At 38.0% G+C, this 22243-nt stretch overlaps 1 protein-coding gene across 1 annotated transcript in view; it reads left to right on the forward strand.

Annotated features, from left to right (window-relative positions):
- LOC139716371 (RNA polymerase II elongation factor ELL-like) overlaps nt 1-22243 on the forward strand; it is a 63002-nt gene that overhangs the window by 16561 nt on the left and 24198 nt on the right. Inside the window, exons 2-6 of the mRNA XM_071627917.1 lie at nt 7431-7478; nt 15420-15538; nt 15988-16116; nt 16571-16969; nt 17814-17934. Coding sequence (XP_071484018.1) covers nt 7431-7478; nt 15420-15538; nt 15988-16116; nt 16571-16969; nt 17814-17934 — 816 coding nt within the window. The remainder of the gene's footprint in view (nt 1-7430; nt 7479-15419; nt 15539-15987; nt 16117-16570; nt 16970-17813; nt 17935-22243) is intronic.

Here is a 22243-nt window from a genome sequence, read left to right on the forward strand (position 1 = left end):
TTACTACTGAAACCCATGAAATGTAAAGATGCATGCTCACAGGTTCCAGGAAAAACTCTGTTGTAGGAAAAGTTTAGGAGCTAAAAAGATACTAGGAGATTGAAAGGAGGAAATAGAATATGATCTCATGATATGAGAAGGTTTTAGAATTAATATCTGATGTGAAAATTTGAATCAACAGTTTCTATTAAAGCAGGAAATGTTCATATTTACATGACAGCCAGATGAATAAACTCTTTCATCATTGCAGCATTGTCAACAAGGAAAGCAAGGGAGAGAATTTTACCATGATTTAAAGGAAACCAAAACCCAAAGAGAAATGTGGATTGAGTGAAAGCAGCAACATTAGTAGAACACATCAGTGACAGTTTGAGGAAAATCGGACAATCGATGTGAAAGATATGAATTTTTAAAGTTTTGGTGTTACAACCGCTGGATGAGAAGACTACTAGAGATTATGATGTATGTGTGGACAACAATATAAAGAAAATATATAGGGAATTCCACAAAAAATCCATTTTTCATGAAAATTACACATTCAATCAATTTGATACTGACATACTGTATGTTAACGGTAGCAATTATTCCCCCTGCTTTCTGAAATTGGTAAGTCAAGTCCTCTTTCATTATGCTAGAAAAGTGAATTTTTGTGGAATTCCCTTTATATTTTCTTTATATTTTTGTCCAAACATACCGTACGTCACAATCTCTAGTAGTCTCCTCATCCAGCGGTTCCAGTACCAAAACTTTAAAAATTCATAACTTTTGCATCGATTGTGCGATTTTCCTCAAACTTTCACTGATGTGATCTACTAATGTTGCTGCTTTCACTCAATCCACATTTCTTTTTGGGTGTTGGTTTCCTTTAAAGTACAGTGAACCTGACAAAATAATGTAGTAATGAAATTGTGAATACTTGTTTGAACTTGTCGCCAAACCCGCTCAATGGATACATCCACATTATTAACACAAGTTACAAAATGTAGCCTGCATAATACACTGTAGATGCTTCTTGAATATGATTAGCGAAGCCATTTGTCTCAACTCTATTAAAAGGGGAAATGTCCGAAAATGTTTTATGGGAAACATCAGTGCTTTTAAAATCACTTTGACTTGTAACAAATTGTCATCTCGAATCTGTGCAGTCTTAATTTCTGGAGCTCCATCGGGAGAACACAAATGTTGTGGTGGATTGGAGTATTAGAGAATGATTTGAAAATAGAGGAAGACCTGTGTTACATGTAGGTTAAAATGAATGTATCAAACAAACGCTAAAGGTTTGTACATATGATACATCACGCGATACCCCGGGATACCACGTCGTGTAGCGCCACCTCACGTCCACTCGAGGATGGCTGCAGAAAAATGCATGCCCTGTGTGTGCGTGTACTATATAGTCACTCCCATGCCACTGCACATTATACTATGCATGCATGGTACGCTGTGCTAGCTACATAGCAATAGCGTGTGCTTCAGTGCAGTGCAGGGCAGTGCAGTGCAGTGGCTAGTGCGGGCTAGCTCCAGCACCAAAATAGGCCTAATTTCCACTTCTTGGCAACCCAGGGTACAACCTTTAAAAAAAATAATAATAATTCAACAAAATGGCTGATTTTTATTTGGTACCCCGGGATACCATTTATGTCATCATATAGTAATGCACCTGCTCAGTGGGAGGTACACGTAGGTAGTTAAAACTTTTTTTTTTTTTTAAACAGTGATGCATGCTGTGTGAGCACTTTAAACTGTTTAGAAAAAGCACTGGCAATCTGACAACCTCCCTCCCCCTAAAAAAAAAAATGGAAAAAAAAAAGAGAGGAACTGCTGCGGCTAAATATTATGTTGATGTTTTAATTGATATTACTGTGTCTTGAAATTATTTCAAACATTTTTACATAATATTTGACCGTGCATCTCAAAACGAACATAAAGTCGCACACACTGATTTTGCGTGAGGACTGAAAATAAGTGAAATGGGTCAACCTAGCCGAACTTGACTTTTTCATATTTTCTGAAAGAGCGGGTCTTCTTTTACATTATGCTAAAATTTGGTATCATAAAACAGGCAGGAAAGTGTGTTTTTTAGCAGATTATCTCGAACATTTTTGGTAGAATCGTGTGATTAGGTGTGTCTGTAGAATCCCTTTTTCATTTCTGAAAAACCTTGTCCATCCATACTCTTCACTTTCAACTCTAATAACTTTTGAAAGGATAGTGCTACTGCTTTGAAAGTTGGCATTGATTATGGACAGAATGTATTAATGAGGCATGCTTAATTTCAGTTTAATCTGATAATCCCTTCATTGTTGTTACTCTGGTGCTTTACTTCCTGTTTTTTGTCCCATTCATCGCACAGCCAGCACGGTTTGGTAAAGATTAAGCGCTTGAATAGACACTGTACTTCAGAGCCTCTTTTCTCAGTTCACACTTTTCCTGAGTTTGTACTTTCTTTCCAATATATAGATAGGTTAGGAGAGTCCATTTGATTTGATTTATACATCATTTTAAAGCTTAAAGTCTGCTCTTTCAGAATATGGTCTTAACTAAAAATTCATGTCTGGCGACTTTTTGTTTGTTTTGAGGTGCAGGGTCACATATGTACTATTTAAATGTAATTAATGCCCTGTCGATTATGACCAAATTTATGAAAATACAAACTGTTGTACTGTTCTCTGTGACTTTACTCTTGTATGAAAGTCTATGGAATATGGAGTGGTTTTCCTTTGAACTTGGTTGTAAAATACATTGTGAATGTGTTCGGAAGGCAAACAGTTACCTTATGACAGTGTATGTTGTACAATGTAGTTTCAAGTCACTTGCTAAATTTATCAGCCAGGACAACATCGGCATTGTGTATTGCGGTTCAATGAGTTACATGTACACTGGTGAAGTTCCAGGGACCAATTCCTCAGATGTCTAGTCAAAAGGGCTGATTCGTTGCCCGTCATACTACGGTGTAAAGTCATCTGTGACTAAGCTAGAAAGTGTGATGCTGTTAGGTAATGTCATGGGGTCATTATTAGGGCAATAGGTACATCATACCCTCGATACTATCCTTTACTACACACCATGGCTATAATATTTGACACCCCATCCCCCAAATATCCCACTTCTACAAAGTACCTGTGACACTTGTATCAATGACAAAAATGATAGAGCTGTCCTACTCTTAGCAGATAAAAGATTTTCATTATCATGGACAAGACCACATGAAAGTTTGTTTGTTTGTTTGTTTTTTCTTTAAAGAGCAAATCCAACTGTACCATTTTTAGATGGAATTTATGCAGTACAGTGTAGATTGGAAATGAACATGGTGTATTGAAAATGTACATTGTATAAATGCCCATTCATGCTTTTCTGTTGAATACGCAAGTCAGGTGCTATTTGGGAAATTAAAGACATGTGAAAATAATGACTCTGATCTGGATATATGAATGTGATGCACACATATTTCTCCATTCAGTAGGCATACAGTACTTCATGATCGTGAATTTAACCACTCGCGAAATCCGAAAATTTAGACTTGCTAAATTAATATGGCGTATAAAGTAGATTGGAAATTGAATATTGTGTATTGAGAATGTATACAGTGTGAATGCACATTGTATTCATATGCTTTGCTGTTGAATACAGCTGACTGTGATATTGGCAATAGGCAATTCTGGTTGATATACTGTAGTGCAAGAGCAGTTGGTTCTACACACACAATGTACATGCAGTCGTACGTGTGGCACATACTCTGTACCTACAAAGACAGTTTACCTTTCCACCCGTTACTAACAAGAATGATGGTCAAGTGTGTTGTGAAGCTAATAGTGCACTTTTGTTTCTTTTTTGTTTCTTTTTTTTTTTTAAGAAGAAAGGTTGTCCAGTGAAAAGACACATGCCCTGGGCTTCTCATTTTGCTGTTCCTTAATGCCATGGCTGCTGCAGCTGTACAATGAAGTTGCGTAGTCTAATGACCTTGAGTCATGCCGGTTGACACGAAAACTTTCTCCCAAGTCCCCACGCAAAGAGTACCGAATGCACGTCAGTAGCTGCGTGCTGTGAGTCAGGCGCCTGGCAGTGTATAAAAGTCAGTGTGTTACGACGCAAAGAGGGGGTAAAAAACAACATGTCTTGACGAAGGGTAGGGAAGGTGTAGGGAGGCATGCGTGACTGGATGAGGCTAATATTTTGAGTGTGACTGGATGAGGCTAATATTTTGAATGTGACTGACTATGACAAGTTGCACATGGCAGTCCATGTGTTCACACTGTTTGGGAAGATGCCTTTCATACCATTTCTTTACCACTTTTAATGTAAATAGTAACTGTATGCCTTAGAGTTTGATGTAAACAGACCATGGTTTCCTCATAAACAGTTGTACAAGTGATGTGCCATGCTTGTCCACTATTCAGAGATGTACTGTTCTGTACATAAACTGTAAAGGACTATGTACACTGTACCTACATTTGTATACAGGTGTACAATGTACGCATATTGTAGGCCTACATACTTTATGCACTTCGTCATCAGAATTCATTGGCACAAATGATATGTTTTGCCATCAAGTCACAATTTACTTTTTAGCCATTTTGAAAGCTACAATGTGGTTGATGCAGCAGTAAATGGTATCATGCACATTTAAAATGTACAGCCTGATGTCTCCCAACGTGGTTGGTTTCAGTTAAGTTTCCCCCCCCCCCCTCTGTCTCTCCCCCCCCCCCCCCCCCCCCTCTCTGGCTTATAAATCAGCACATGTCATAGAGAATAGAGCACAAGGAACAAGGATTTATAACTTGCTCTACTCTCTCCAATTATCTCATGGCCTTACCCTTGGATCCGACCATGTCCTCTAAAGACCTTTAAAAGAAGAAGAATTGCTGTGTAGGCTGTTGTTTTTGCAATGTATTGGGTTACATTTTTGCAAATTGCTGTTGGGCAGCGAATTTAACAGCACACAAAAATGTTGCCATGCACAAGGTTAATTGTGCATACAGGATAGCCTTGGTGTCAATTCACGAAAACAACATCTCATGAAAATGTCCCTGACCTCCTCATTCGCGAAAATATATGTGCGCAAAAATGATAGCTTACACAGTGTTAAAGATGTGGGTTGACACTACAAAGAACCCAGTAATGGTACTGTGTGCTTTAGAGGTTGGCCTCATGGATGCTAGTATATTATGTGTAGTTGAGATACAGTCATGACTATACAGGGTGTCTTGAAATAGATAGGCTGACTTAAACACCTGTACAAATAATGGGCTTGTCTGCTGCATGGCTGGGTGTCTAGTACTTTGTGTCTGCCGAAATGTGTTACAGGCGTTGAAAGAGACTCTTGAGATAATGGCGATGGTGAGGCTAGGACGGCGGCAAAGCGTATCATGTTTCAAATATCCAGTGTGTATGTTTGCCGAGCCTTGAAATCACAACTGTATTTCATTATTCATTATGAAAATTACCATACTGGTCGTAAACGTGCATCCAGTTGAATGACACAGACTCAACGCATAAACCAGGCTATGTTTTGCTTAAAGCCATAAATTAATATATTAAGATACATAATTTCGTTACTAGATTTCTGTCATATTAAGGCACAGGATCAGTTTCCTGAAAATGCTATAAGTGTGTATGATGTAGCACATTTCCAAGAATAATTAGTAATGCACCAAAAAAAACACTCTATTACTCTTCATTCTACAAATGTATGTCATATCGTCGTGTGATCTGTTCTGCCAATACTCACAAAGCTAGGATCAACATATTAGTTGTGAGTGAGTCATGAGGAAATACCATTTTATGCTGTAAACATTACATGATGACATATCATTAAAAGTGAGACAAATTTGGGACTTATTAAAGGGGACTGCCAACTGAACAAGACCTTTGTTTATAAGTTGTAGAAAGATATACTGTTTTTGCTCTAAAAACACATGCTGGGAAGTATACGATCTGTAGTATGGCTGTAATTTCTGTAAAGAGAAAATCAAGAAATAATCATGTTTATAGAATCAAGTATTTCGTGATTCCACATACTACTGTTATAATCATTTGAATACATTCAATGTTGCTTCTAAATTATTACATTCACTGTTGCTTTGTAAATTATTACGTTCGCTATATTGACAGTAGTAAAGCATCAGCTGCAAGCATGCATGCATACAAGTACGGTAGGTATAAACGAGCTACTTTATTACGTATGCACGCCCTGTGGTTGTGACTGGGTGCATGCAGGGGCCAGTGATACATAATTCTACATTACATTGATTGCATTGAGTAATGTGCCACGACAGAACATCAACCAGGCAAAATATTGGGCGAATATTGTCCTTTGTGGAGTCAATATGAATTGTGTAGATGGTTGTGATATATGCATTTATAAGTAATTTATCCGTCATTATACAAACAAGTTAAAACAAAGTCCTTACCTGGTGCTACACTACAAAGTGGATGTCAAGAATCTCAGCCAGGTATTACACATAGATGTCTGTATTATTCCTTTTTATTGATAAAAGTAGCGCAGTCACGGTAGCTATTGCCCACCATAAATACTATAGGTATTGTGTGATTTTAAAGGCAATTATATTTTATGAAGTGAATTTCAGGACCTTCCATATTCACAAAATATAACCAAAGCTCTTAAAATGTCATAATTTGTGAATGAATTGTTAAATTTCCTTCAAACTTCACATGTTTTCCAACAATTCTGCATTCAGCAAATCCACACAATTCTATTTGAGGGGAATTCCAATAAAATGGTGGAAAGTGCAAGTATAGGAAGAGTGTGTATTTGCAAATCAGGGAACACTTATTTCATTCTTGTCTTTTTTTTAAATGTACAGGTGCACAGTGTAGCAAGATTTGAATCATTCTATGGTATGACTGTGAACTTTGCACATTGAGTGAAAGTGACTCGTGTCTGCTTGAGCACTTTCCATATCTAATCATTAAGCTGTAACTACATGTGCATTTGCTCTTGTGGTCTAATACCTGCATGATTGTATTGAAAGGGGAAAAAATGGGGGGGGGGGAGGGGGAAAATCCCCCTGTGCAGACAAGATTTATACTTTCCTTGACCTGTTCATTTGCTGGCTGTGCAAAATCAAGATCAAAGTTCAGTTATGGATGTACAAGTATGGTTTCGGTGAAGTGTAGTATACAGGTATTTCTTAGAAAGATTCAGTTTCAATAGTACCTGAAGTACTTTCGAGGTGTGGTGTTGGAGTAGTGAGACTGAGGAGCACATGAATTACGTGCACTTAACCCATTGAGGACGAGTCCCGAGTATACTCGGGCAAGCGTATATGAGAAATGCGTGTTGTAGCAAAATCAAACCGTCCTCAACGGGTTAAAGGAGCAGGGTTATGAAGTATTGACTTATGCCTGCTGTGTGAGTCTGCACAAGCACTCATATCCCTTCTCCCTTTTTTTCTTGTTCTCTTCTCCAGTATTCAACCAACAAGAAACCTACCATCCAATTCAAAGGGAACAGCGGCGTAAGTACACAATGACCACCATCAGTAACCATGGCAACCACTTTCTCCATCCTCTAGCCTTTCTTCTGCTTCCGTATTGCCAACTCCTGTGGAAAGATGTGAAAGATGATTGACCATAAAATGTCATTTTTTAGAAGATTTTTATTTTGCTTTCAAAGTGTACATTTACCTTTGCACAGTCAATTATGAACATTTGCTCTTTACTTCACTGCTACGTGAATGCTGATAAAATGGAGAAACGTTTAAAGTAATTATCATTTCTAAAGCAAGAGATGAAGCAGTCTTGTGAATTATTTTGCTGAGATATAAATGCCCAGGTAAGCAATAAGCAAGTAGGTGTGATAGACACGTGTGTACACTGAACTTCACAAGAAAGAAAGAGATGTTTGCCATTACTTCTTGGATAGTATAACAGAATAACAGTAAATATTCAAAATGTGAATTACTGTGGATAGATTAAAACACAATATCCACTTTGTTCAACCATATAGATATTTTGGTGCCAATGTTTTGTTTTGATGCCTGAAAAAGGTGTAGCACATATTTGCAAATCCACCCAATAATCTTTGAATGTTGATGATACTCTTTCATTCATGTTTTGTAATCTATATCAAACCTTGTTTTGTACACACAGTAGGTACCTGTATATTATGTTGATGGAGATGAGTGTCAGGCTCCATGGGAGGTGTCTTTATGTTTTATGTTTCAATATATTTCTCTCACTCTCATGGGATTTATCCTGGTAGGTACTACTTGTAGTTTTCTGCGGTCTGATGCAATTTAGGTCCTATTCTGCAGCTGACAATAATGACCCAGATTTTTTACTGAAGGTAAAGAATGCTTTTGGGTGCATGTGAAATATTGTGTCACTCCAGTTGAAGTTCAGGTACAGACTGTAGTACTAGGCAGGTGCATCAAATTGGATGGAATTCTGCTTTTTTCACCAAATGATATTTATGTGAGGATGCAGATTGGGTGGTTAGTATTTGTTTTATAGAAAAAAAAAGAAACAACCCTTATGATGATGAGTTTAATCTTAGTGAAGATTTCCCCACATATGTGATATGTCTCATATAAGGTCAGACGTCATTTCTGGTATGACTCATCAGACTGCCAAAAAAAAAAAGGAAAAAAAATGTGTCTTACAGTTATTTTGTTGAGATTTTGGAAAAAGATTGATCTTTTTCGTATACTTACTAATGTCACACCAATACAGTCAAATCCGTGCAAGGTGATGCAGCATGAGTTGAATAAAATACTGTATACATACAAAAAAAAAGAATTGGTCTGAATAACCATCACAAATAGGCCCTAGAATGATTCTTACCCAAGGGGGCAAACCCGACTGTTCAAAAACATGAAATCCATGAGAAAAACAGATTTTGATGCTGGTGTTATTTTTGTTAGCGCCCTTTCTGTGTGAGCTTCGGATATGACATACAGTACTGTATACGCTATATATTTCGCGGGGGTTTTATTTTCGCGAATTTCGCGAGTCGGGAGCTATTCGCGAAATTAACAACACGCGAAAATATTACCTTCCAAAATGAATCCCTTGCCTTGATGATACGAACATTTCAGTACTAGTATACCATGTCACGGCTTACCGAACAGACCATACTGGCTAGGCTTGTTTACGCACGTCCACGTCAACTTACGAATACTGTAGAGAGCCAATCCATTATCGCAAGGGGACCACTCGTCAGAAATCTAGGGGACCACTCGTCAGAAATCTAGCGCGATGGACTTAACCACTTCAAAAATGTTGAATTCTAACTTACTGGTTCGCAGAGTTTGGCAAGTCTTTTCCATGCAGTGTATAACTAGTATCATTCTTATTTGCTAGTAAGTTGAGAATTCACACTTTCTTTGCCACTTCATATTTTCTCTGGTCCCCCAATCGCGAATTTAACCACTCGCGAAAATGTGTGACAGCGGCAATTCGCGAAAATTTATGTACGCGAAAATTATAGCGTATACAGTATTTGGTGATGGCAACTTGTAGCACTTGATATGTGCGCTGTAAACACAGTATTCTGATTGGTTTCTGGTTAATAATGAGGCGATGAGTCATAACTGGACGAAGATTGAGGAGAAAAAAAAAGACAAAACAAGGCTAAACACATGAAAATGCACACTCACAATGACACAATGACAGCAGTGCATTATATACAATGTACTGACCGTGATTTTGACAAGTCTGCTATAATACAACCCCCTCCCCTTCCCCTTCCCCTCTCCTTTAGCCAGTCATGAGCTGGTAGGCCACTGGCTGTTGGATCTAGGATCAGTGATTGTTGAATTGTTAGTTACTTTTAATGACGTGGTCAGGAATCACAGATTACGTTACTATACAAGATTTGTACACACTATGCACATTGTGAATGAAAAGATTTTGATGCTAAGGAAGTAGTGTGTGACATAAAAAGCAACAGCGTTTGTTTAACGCGGATTTGTTATATTCCCATACTTGGCTTGCATTTCTCGAGCGTTTGCCAAGACCTGGATTTGTCACAATCTTGCCCTTAGAAAAGAACCAAGCAAACAGAAAAAAAAAAAGAATGAGAGACAGTCTCCAGTTAACAATGAAGTTGGAAGCTTTCATGGAACTGATTTAACTAAGCCAGTATGACTTACTCACTGTGCTTCAACCTTATGTGCATACACAATAATAATTGTAGAGATCTACTGTAATCTCAGCTGGTGTTACATCATTGCAAAGAGCTTTGCTCTGCAATCGTAGTTATTCCAGAACAGCTTCTTGGCAAGGCCCTTTAATACAGAGACTCAAAAGCAAGTCCATGGACAACAATCACGATTTCTGTTTTTATCGAATACATTCATTTCCATGCCTGGTAACAGGCGCTAGTAATCATTTCCAGCATTTCTGTATACTTACAATATTTTGTAAACTTATCCTTTATTTTGTATTATGATGAAATTTATGTATTCAATTACTGTAATATAGTTGTATGTTTCTGTTGGAAATGGGGAAAAAATAAGTGAATGAATGAATGAAAACTGGCGTACATTAAAGAATGCAAATTCACACGCAGCAAACATGAAGAAAACAAATGACATGTCAGATTTACCCTTTCGATGTAACTACTTTTTAATCAAAGATATATCATATAAATTATATTTCTAATTGTGTGCTTTTATTGTCATGCTAGTTTCATTTTGGGAAATGCACATTAATTTCTATGCCAAAAATTTCCATTTTTACAGTCCTGCTTCTGTTAGTAAGTGGAGGTTGACATTGCTAGAAGCCTCTATTGGCTGAAGGGTTGAGCCAATAGGGGCTGCAAATGTAGTTCATTTTAATACAACGTTCACGAGCAGTAAACATCAGCAAGTTCTGATCGCACATGTTTGCCCAAGTGTCTCTGTTTGCGCTAGGCTGAAGAGGATCTCTGCTCCCAGCATCTCTTGAGTTTGTCAATATTCTTTGTCCATAATGTGCGCCGTTTTGATGGGGGTTCGTGACACCTGTTCAGCAGAATCATTGCACAATCAGTCGCAACATGATTATAGACAACTGTTGGATAAAAATATAACGTAATATGTGAAATTAAAACATGCACAACAGGGAAGGGCTATGCCACACTGGCAATGTGTCAGCAACAAATGGAGACCTATGAGATACAATGTAAACCACGCAACTGTTGTAGTGCATGATAAAATTGTATAATCAGCCATAATAATCACACGATGCGAATTCTGTGGAGAGACCAACATTCAGTTTATATAAACCATAAAGAAAAACAGCCTCTGTACCACCACATGTGTAACTCTAAATCAAAGGCTGCATTTATCAACTTACCCCAGTTTGCATCAAGTTTCAATACCCACTATCAAAACATGTAGGCCTATGCAAATTCCTTTCGGATTTCTTGACTTGTTGCATTTATCAAGTCTGTTGTAAGTTGATTGGGAGGTCTTGTCACTGCTCAGTTCCATTGCGCAGTTTGACCCAAGGAGTGGAGATGTGTAGTTGGCAGTGGTTGGCATGGACAGGTTCGTGCTATGAACACATTTCAAAATTACTTCGTGTTTATCTACTCTATTACAGAAATGCATTTCTGGCTCAAAGGCAGTTGCGATCGAACTGATTTTGGCGTTTCAGAAATGCATTTCTAACCCCTTAATAAAAACAGCTTTGCATATATAGACTGTCCAAAACTCCTTGTAAATTGTTTGGAAACCTTAATTCTGTGCCAGAAGTGAGTTGATAATGCACTCGGAGCAGCAGCAGCAGTAGCTGGTAAAAGTAACAGAGGTGTGACAGTTCACCTGTCACCAGTCCCATAGTCTGGCTGACCATTGGGAAACCACTTTAGATTTTACAAGATTTAGCTTCCTCTACTCCTTGAGGTTCTCAGGTTTTTATACTTTGCTATTCAGTCAAGGCCAATCTACACTGTGTGACAGTTAAACCCACTGTTTACCAGTGGGAGCAGTGATTCAAAAAGTTCGCTTTATCACATTTGATGCATATGTGTAGGTCAGTTGTATCACAAAACATCCTATCATATAAATTACACGATAAAGCCTGAAATATGAGCAGATATATCACTATTTAAAAAAAAAAAAAAACCATAACTGTGGACAGTTTATTCTAGAAACAGTTAACTACTGTAAAACATGATATATTCGCGACACAAAATTTTCGCGAATTGGAGCCGACAACCTTTTTCGTGGCATGAAATTTTCGCTAATTGCCACTGGCGTTCAATGCATATAGTGTAGACAAGAAATTTTGCATGCATTTTAATTTCGCGAATCTTGGTGCTCATGAAATTCGCGAAATTAAAATGCATGCGAACATTCCTTGTTTTACAGTATTTTATATTTTGTATATTTAACAATACTTAACATTGATTATACTGATTAACAGTTTTACATTTGTTGCCTCTATCCCTAACTCCCATTTTAGAACTATTTTGAAACACTAAAGCTGGGTTTTTCTTTCACCTACAAATGGTAAATAGTGCTTTTAAGAATGAATAAAATACTCAAGAGTGCCTTGAATGAGACTAGTGATGCGAAGGAGGAAGCTTGTCACTTCCTGTGGGAAGGCCATGACCTCAGTCTGACACTACATCCTTGGAAATAATACATTCACAGCCTTGTACCATAATTGCTCTTACTCCTTGTTTGTGGTCTTCACTAAAGAGCTCATGCACACAGTCATTACTTTTATCCCTTAATGCTGTTATCAGTCATTGTTACATCTCTCTCCCTTTTCCCCTTCTCCTTCTTTTTCATTGATAGGATTCCAGTATCCCCCTGCCCTGTCTATTTAGTGAGGTTCCCTTTAATAACCTACATGTATCAAGTCCCAGATTCCAAAATTCTGTGGTTCTGTATTGGGCCGTTTTTTTCTTCTTCTTCTTTTTTTATTTCTTTCTGTTACTATTGCTTACAAGCATATTGTAGGACCCAGTTTAAAAAAAGAAAAATGATTTAGGCATTGATATTGATAGAAAATAATAATTTCAGTTGCAGAAATTTCAGAAGCTAACTTACTTGTCAAATTTATCGATTATGAATTAGTGGTGCATTTTAGAATGTTGAAGCCTATTTCCCTTATAAATTAGCAGAGTTTTTTTCTTTGTATCTTTCTTTTCATCTTCATGTAAATCTCAGATATAACCAGATCCATTTAATCTTTCTCAAATATACAATGTATAGTGACATGCAGAGTTGCCAATTTGAGGATGAAAATATAATATTTTCTGCAGCAAAAAGATCCTCAAGGATTCAAATGGTTAAAACCATCAAAAGGTCATTCACTTTTTTTTTCTTTTATCTCCCCCACGTCCCCCATGCTTATCTTTAGTCCTGGTGAGAGCTGTATGTAAAATATCATGTCAGCATCATGACCCAAAAAACCCTCTCTACTTGGAGAATTACTGCCCGAATCCAAAGTAGAGACATTTGAATTAAAAAATAAAGATAAAAATAAAAAAAGAAGAAGAAAAGAATATCATGTGTAGGCCTACTGTGAGCTTCATCTATAAATATCAGCATTATCTAACACAGGTTTATATTAACAACATTTCAGGAATTCACAAATTGGTTTATTTGTGTAATGTCTGTTGGTATTTTCATCCAAAATTGCTTGTTTGTCAAACTCGTATGTGAATGGCGAAGGGAACAATCCGAAAACTATATTTAGCGCTTGCCTTTTCAGTCTATTCTGCATATAATCTCTGCTTTGCTTTATATCTGTTTATATGCTTCAATTTTATTTTTAATCCTAAATTATTCACCTGCAGAAAAGTCCATGTTTTCATTTGTGTCCAATTGAGTAACTGCGTTATTTCCAGACAAACGGTGCTGGATGAAGAAGAAAAAGTAAAAAACAGTACAGAAGCTGACATTTCTTTAATCACACCAATGACATTTACATACAATTTTGTTTTTGTTTCACATTTAGTGGCATGCACTATAATTTGAGTTGTAACTCAATGTTATTTGAAAGAAAAAAAAAACACAATGGAGGCAAGCATATATTTTGAAGTGCTACACAAATAGCAAGGATTTAGATTTGTACTGTATTATCTTGTTTGTACTTGAATCGGAGAACAGCTTTTGCAGAAATATATTTTTATTTTTTTAAGGTAAAAATTTCAAAAATCCTTGCACAGGAAAGGCATAGAAATTGTCTCTGTCTAACAGTGGAAATTCCTTAGGTAATACAACAGTGGGATTTTTTTGAGAACTACTTGTCACACAACCCAAATCTCCTCCTGGATCAGTTTGTGCAAAGTTTCCAGTGCAACATTACTGTTACAGGACAAACTATTTTGCAATAGTGCTACCGGATGTACCTGGCGTGCTACCAGATTACAAGAGTATATCAGGATGTTTGTTAGAATTGCCAAAAAACTCTTCATTGTTTGAGATTTTTTCCCCCATGTATTCAGTCTTGGAACAAAATCAAATTGAAACCTAAAGCACACCTTTGGGAAATCACCCAAACATAATCAAAAGTTTCCCTCTTTTTTTTTTTTTTCCACAATGGCCCTTCAAGGATATTCTGCATATTAACTCCCCAGTGATTATACTAGGTTCATGTTTATGTTCTGGAGGTGAGAGAATCAAATTGTAATGTAAAAGTTAGTGAAAAACAGGTTGTGTGTTTGTAGCGGTCTGCCATTATAATGATAATGTGCTTCTTTTGATATAGTTTATTATTTTCTTGACTCCCCCCCCCCCCCCCCCCCCGTAATTGAAATTTATAAGTTGGACTTTGTCTTTTGTACATTGCTGAACAGAAATATTAGTCATATTTAATCACCCCATCTATCTTTCCACTAGTAGAGATATCAATGATGGATAATATATATAATATACCAGCACTTACAGTAATATTTACCACAATTTCTTACATGATCTTTCAATTTAGATCTTTGATTGAAGAATTAAAAAAGAAAAACCCAAACACTTTGTAGTAAGTTGTTTGTAGTTCCCCTAAAATGATCAGTTTCCGTCATCCAACCTTGTGAAAACCAAAAGCAAACATCCTATTACATATATCCTTTACACACACACAAATAAAGAAATAGAAAAAAAAAAATGAAAACATCAGAATGACTGACTTGATCAGTGGCATCTGGTGTTCCCCCTCATGAAAGCATGCTTTAATACTCTACATAGGCCTACTTTGTAACTATGTACCTTTCATGCAAAATTGTTTTCTAGCATATGAATGACCAAATACAGGTAGCTCAGGGGAAACCCACATGTAGTAATGATAAAACCCACATTATACAAATTATTGAGTGGCCTTTAATCAGACCATTTTCTTATCCTGATTTCGGGTCTTTTTGTTGGTTATTTTTGTGGATAGGCCCACATATATATTTACATTATATTTGTCTGTCACATCAAATTTTAAGTACACCTGTAGGTATATTTTGTTCTTTTTTACAGGTGATAACATTCCCTAGCAAGGAGGCCAAAAATGGCGCAAGAGAATTCAAGTTCACTGTCCAGCCGCTGCATGCCCCGCCCACCAGTAGTTTTGAGTGCATCCAGCACTATCGTAACATGTGAGTTCAAGGCTTCCGTCAACTTGTTTCAAAGTAAATGTGAGCGAAGGGAAAAAAAAATGTTCAGTTTGTCTTGAGGGCAGAACCAAATTCTAGTTTCCTCTCAGAATTTTCCTGACATTAATCTGACTGTGTCCAATGTATACATTTCTTTTATGTTGTGCGAAAGCCCAAGTACTTTGAGAATTAATAATCATGCATTTGCCATGCTACACCAGCTGTATCATAGCATTTGTATAATAGAACAGGTTGATATTTGGAGATGGCAAAAATGAAGAAAATTGTAGGCCTTGGAATAAATAAAAGGCTGAAATCCATATTTACCTAGTAGCCATCAGTGCTAATTAAAGCAGAAATTTCTTGTTGATTATAAGCGATTCTCTGGCATGCAAGCAAGATTGTCACAAACCCACTCTGGTTTTGACCACTCATTGCATGTCTCCTTATAGCCGCGGGGAGGACAAGCTGGACTCACTGGGGGGCATCCAGACCAAGGTGACGGTCAGCGGGACGGACGATGTCTACCAGACCACCCAGCAGAAGATGAAGCTTGCTGACCAGGAGATGAAGAAAGTCAGGTGAGGCCTGACATTGCTGACTTGTTAACTCTTTCTCTGCCATGCTATGTGGTTTTCTTTGCCAGTCAACACTTGAAAGCACTCAAAAGATTAAGAAAGAATATTTGTAAATCCATCATTGAGTGATAGATGTAAAACCACATGTCTGTATTCAGGCACAAAATTCTAGGGAACTCTGCAACTCATTATGACCCCAGGTTCTGTGCTAGATCAAAAGATTGTGCAATCTTCATAAGCAATGCACACTTTGTGTTGTCAAAATTTGGATTTTGATTGTTAGGGTTGTACCTAAGACGCAAAACAAGCAAATGCAGACGTAAAGTAAACTTCGTTACATGTCAGATCCAGTCTTGAAACTACATCGCTATGGCAAATGATATCTGTGAAGGTCGCAAAATGATAGTGGAGGGAGCAGGGTGTAGCTTCATTTTTTCTTTTTCATTTTATTCCATAGCACCAAGGAGGTGCAGCAGAACCAGTTCAAGCCAGGGCATCGCGTCAAACGGAAATCGATCTCCGCTCATGCCAAGAAGATCATCTCTTCATCGACATCCAGTACCAACAGTCCCGCAGTATCTTCCAATTCCATTTCGTACTCTTCCACGTCATCGAGCTTCAATGTTTCCTCAGTGCCAGCCACGCTGATGTCATCATCTTCGTCGTCGTTGATGTCCACCTCGTTGCCGTCGTCGTCTCGTAACTCCCACTCTGCGTCCCTGGCCACCTCGAAAAGTGCAATAATGGGCAATAGCAGCAGTAGAAGTAGTGGCCCCAAGCCGTCTGGTTTCAGTACCAAGGGTAGTACCGGTCTCTCATCGAGCCAGAAATCAGCAGTACATAATAGATCCTACAGGTGAAGAGATGCTTTGTTCTTTATGCACTCAATTTTTTTTACTCTATTAAATCTCTCAACTGATTGATTTGAAACTAGAAAGGCACTTTGAGAGCACAAAAACAACCGATCCATCTAGCAGTCATGATTGACCCTGTCAATGATAAAGAATCCTTCAGAGGTAATCTTAAAAAGTTCCTGGATCCAGATGGTGTTGTAGATCACTTCCAAAATTTCATCATCTTTTCCCTGTGCCATTGTCAACTTTTCATGAAAATTTCATCCAAATCTGTTCATAACTAGTTTTTTTTTTTTGTTGCAAGCGAACAAAAACAAACAGACAAATCGAAGCCTGCAAAACCATACCCACCTAGGTGGAGGGGATGATTATATTGTCTTAATAGCTGTATTTTTCCCAAATTTGTCAGTAGAACGCAACATGGGAAATAATGTATATCAGATTATTTGTTCAAGTCATATGAAATATGCCAGCTGTATGAGAGCATTGTCCATTCCACCTGAACTATTAGATGATCAGGTAATCTCCGATTGTAATTTCCACAAAAGCTCACCTTTTGGCCGTCATTGCTCTACCAACGTCAATAAGATGGCGTTCTGAGTGGTTTTCAGGGATGAGTTGATAGGGTCATGTTGTATTTAATATAAGAAGAGCTTTATTCAACAGTGCAACAACATATCTTTTTTTGTTTTTCACCAGCTTTAAATTGATCAGTACTGAAAACTGTCATCATCAGCAATCACTTACTCAGATCTGTACAGTCATGATATATTGAGTTCCTCCTCCCCTATAAAAGGTTTGTTTTAAGACTTGAATTTGCTGTGTGCTTTCTCTCTGGCCACCTAGGGATCGAATCATCCACATTCTAGCTCTGAGACCATTCAAGAAGCCGGAGCTTCTCGTCAAGCTACAAAAGGATGGCATTCCCACCAAAGAGAAGAACCAGCTGGCCAGCATTCTACAGCAGGTAAGGGTCACGGCCTTCATGTGGCAGGTTTCCCGTGGGATGAATTGGTAATACATCCCAACCTCGATTATCCCAGTGGTCGATCCAGAGGGGGGCGCACTGGGTGCAAGCCTCCTCTTTATTCTTTTTCAAAACAAAATAAATGAATTTAAAAAAAAATGAATGAAACCCAGAAGTAGCACCAGAAATATATTTTGTGCCACCCCTTTACGGAATTCCTGGATCCGCCCCTGTATCCGACCCTCTCTTATTCGGACTTCTCTATTATCCGGATGCCTCCAAGCAGTGAAGACAAAAATAAAAAAGTAATTTTGAACACAATTCAATCTCCTACAGTACTTGCGCAATTTACTTATGATATTCCCTACAGAAATATTCTATGAATTTTACAGCGAAGTGTTTCAATTTCAGGACTGTGATTTTAAGTAGGCTAGTGTAAATTACACTACTGTTGCGGAGTGCACTAGCTACGTAGCTACACCATGCCACTGGGTCAACAGCCTGCTTGTACTCATACATTGTATGAGGGTATACATTTGAATATAGCACCTTCCATATCGGACCAAATCGCTTTTCCGGACGGACGCCGGTCCTGACATGGCTGGATAACAGAGGTCGGGACTGTAATCAAAACACACTGGACTCTGGAGTGCTGAATTCACTGACAGGGATGAAGCCAACTGAGCTTTGCACTCAATATGTGGAGCGATGTTGGTTCACAAGACTTTGTTAGGATTGTGTCAAACATGATATTATGTAATCACACAAATGATAAAATGGCTGCCTACTGCCTCGTAAGCAGTGCACGAGGTTTAACACCTCCACGCCCTGGCACATCACCTGGAGTGTTTCTATTCACTGATTGGCCCAGATGTCTGGGGAGGGACTGTCACTGAGTAGAGATTACCTAATCCCCTAATCCCCTAATCCCTCTAGTCTATGAGTTGTCACCATTGCCTTTCTATTGGACTGAGACATTATCATATCTAATTGGGCTGTCTAACTTGCAATACAGACACTCCCGCTATATCAAAGTCCTCAGGACTGGCAGTTTTCTTTCATTATAGCCAAACATTAAAATATTCAAAGATGTATAGATGATAATTTTGGACCTGAATTTTTGCTTTGTTGTATTGAGATTTTCTCTATAATCATGTTAATGTTAACGGAAGTGCACTGTACTAGTCAAAGTTCCTTTTTTTATTAAAGTCTTTTTTTTTTACTTTGGGGTGGGGGATCAACTAACAACTAAGGAATACATGCTTAGTGAGTTCTAGCTAACTGCCCAGGCACATAGGGTTAATGTGTCCATTTCAGTCAAGGCATCGTCGGTATTATCTCTCACAGATTTGTGAACGTGTGCAAACTATATGTGAGAAATAGAGATTCGGTCTGGGTGTACTTTGGGCACAAAGTCCACTGGGTACTTCCTCTACTGGTTAATGCTGGCGGCGGCATCGTTGGGAGCAGTAGAGATTACGGAATCTGTGGGTCACAGGTTGAGTTTGCCGTTAGTGTGTGATATGTATTTGAGTGCTTGTCAACATAGATGGTCCTTATCTCATTGGGAATTGCATGTATTAGATGTGCACACTGCAAACTGGTCTCTATCTTCATTTCCTCGCTGTGTGTTTTGGTTTAGAAGAAAAAGCCGTTGGGATTCGTATCCTCTGTTTATTCAATGTGCTTCAATAGCGGGGAGTGTGAGTTCTAAGATTTTGGTTAGGGGTGGCAGGTGGTAATGTGGGGGGGGGGGGTGGGGGGGTTGGGGAGTGGAGTGGGGGTTGATAGGCTATCTGTATGGAAACCTGCCAAAACATGTCAGGTTTTTCATCTTGAGTTCCCCATGAGAAATCTATGACTGTTTATTCTAGCGTAATGTAATGTTAGCCGTCTAGCAGCTCACTTGTGATGGATATGAAGTTACAAGTGATATGAAAAGTCATTTCTTTGTTTATGGATGACCTAGAATACAATGTAAAAAAAGAATTCTAATCAGGGATGGAAACCTGCGAAGAAAAGTTAAATATCAAATTTCTGCAAAACTTATTAAAAGGTCTGCATTCTAAGCATCTGTTTGATAGTTATTCAAAAATTTGAACAAAGCACCCAGTCTTGGTAAGAAATAGACGTGTCATATTGCTGACATTTTGAAGCATTGCAGAGAAAGTTGGGGTACCCTTTGTTCAGTACTCAGGAAGTAGCATGTAGTTTTTCATCTTTATACTCAACATTTTAGTAGGATCCGGTGTTGATTTACTACAAATGTTTCCTTGAGCAGGACTGTATACCGTGCCAGACAAATACCCCACATTAAAGTTATGTCTCATTAACCCGTTGAGGACGGACTGATTTTGCAACAAGACGCATTTTCCATAGACACCTGCCCGAGTATACTCAGGACTCATCCTCAACTGGTTAATGACTCCGTATACCCAAAGAAACAGAAAAGCAGCAATGGTGAAGCAGAAAGACCTGCCTACCTGAGCCCTTTCTAGCACTTTAATAAGCTTGTCTGTCTGTTTGTTAGTCTGTATGTCGCTCTATCTGTCTCTATCTTTATATTTATCTATTCATCTATTGTTAAACTTTATGTATGTTTATGGTATGTATCTGTCCACCTACAGTCAGATCTGTCTATCTTTACCATCAATTCTTCTATCTGTATACACTGTACATGTATAATATCAATCTGGCAACCTATCTGTCTATTTATCTATCTACCTATCTATCTTTCTATCTGTCTATCTATCTATTTATCTAGTTTGTATCAATTCAATTGACTGTACCTGTGGTATTTGTCAGGTGGCTGTTTGTTTGTTTCAATGCATTTTGTGTGGCACAGAGTGGTGGTAGGTGTAGCCAAGTCTCTGTAGTCAAATCCCTATTGAGCTCTCTCTTGAAGCTTTGGCAGAATGTAGCCATGATTGTTAAATGAACTTTAAAAAGTAATCATTTGAATTTTCCCAGAATTTGAAAAAATAAAGCTAGCAAAGTGGACCAAAAATAGTACATTATATCAATTGTTAAATGAAATAAACTTTACATTAATGATTTTGAGTGGGGGTGAATACAGTAGAAGAAGAAGAAAAAAAAGATCTCAGCTTGTGAAATTCTTCAGATTTCTTATCATTAAAGTGACTGTTTATCCCCCAAGTTAGTGCAACCTTGAACACTCATCACTGATTCACAGATACCCTACATCAAGGAAGATATAAATAAAGCTCAGAATAGTTGTGTGACAGCGCTGTTACTGCATATGTGTGATAGCTAAAAGAACAGTAGGGAACATTTGCAGTGATCTATACAAGAGTACAATCTCAAGGACACTTTCTTCATTTAACCCTTTGTATGCATTGAGTGCCAAGTGGAACAGAAAACTCCATAACATTATACATACTAGCCAAAGTCCCTAGCACAGAAGGGGTTAAATCCCTTGCCAACTTGATCAAAGGTGGCACATGTCATAAGCAATATAGGAGCTTTACATAGTGGGGGAGGGTGGGGATGGTGAAGAAATAGAGAAATAGGGGAAAAACAATGAGAAAAATGTCTGCCTCTTAGAGAAAAACAAGTAAAATACCAAATATGGCCAGGAGCAACCCAAATACAGTGGGTGTGTCATGTCACTTGTTTCTGGGAAGGGGGAGGGGCTGGGTAGAAGGGGCTGACGTCGTGCCAAAACATGTAGATAAAAAGAAATGTACCATGACCTTGTGATATGATGTTGGTTTTTTGCTTTTTCCCTTAGGGGGAAATTAAAGCAGACATACCTTGTAAATGTACTGTAACTTCTGGTATGTGGGTGTTGATAGACCTTCAAGCAAAGGCACTATGTTGTGGTTAAACAACAAAAAAGAATGATGATGCTGCCAAAAAACTGCCTCTTATGTATCTCGTGCAACACTGGTATTGTGGTTAGCACTTGTTGCTGCTAGCATGCCACAAAGTGAGAAGTGGTGGACATCGTTTGTGAAGTTCATATGAATTTTTTACTTATTTATTTATTTATTTTTATTAGAACAGGATAAATGAAATCTGTGCTACTGATGTTCGGGACTGTCCCATTAATTTGCCAGTTATTTTGCACCCCCCCCCCCCCCCACAATACATTGTACCAGTAACTACTTCCCGTTTTACCTAGTTTCTGTATGTAGGTTGTTTGGGTTGTTCTACTAAATTAATATCAATACATCCTTGACATTATAAACAATCTGTAGAATGTGGGGAAACTATAAATGTTAAAGACCAGATATTGTTAGTATCATCAGATGTAATGTTTCACGCTTTATAGTTTTATGTGGCCTGT

The sequence above is a fragment of the Diadema antillarum genome, unplaced genomic scaffold (assembly GCF_040938485.1).
Source record: "Diadema antillarum isolate AM-2024a unplaced genomic scaffold, OU_Dant_1.0 scf00000064, whole genome shotgun sequence".
In the NCBI taxonomy this organism is placed as follows: domain Eukaryota; kingdom Metazoa; phylum Echinodermata; class Echinoidea; order Diadematoida; family Diadematidae; genus Diadema; species Diadema antillarum.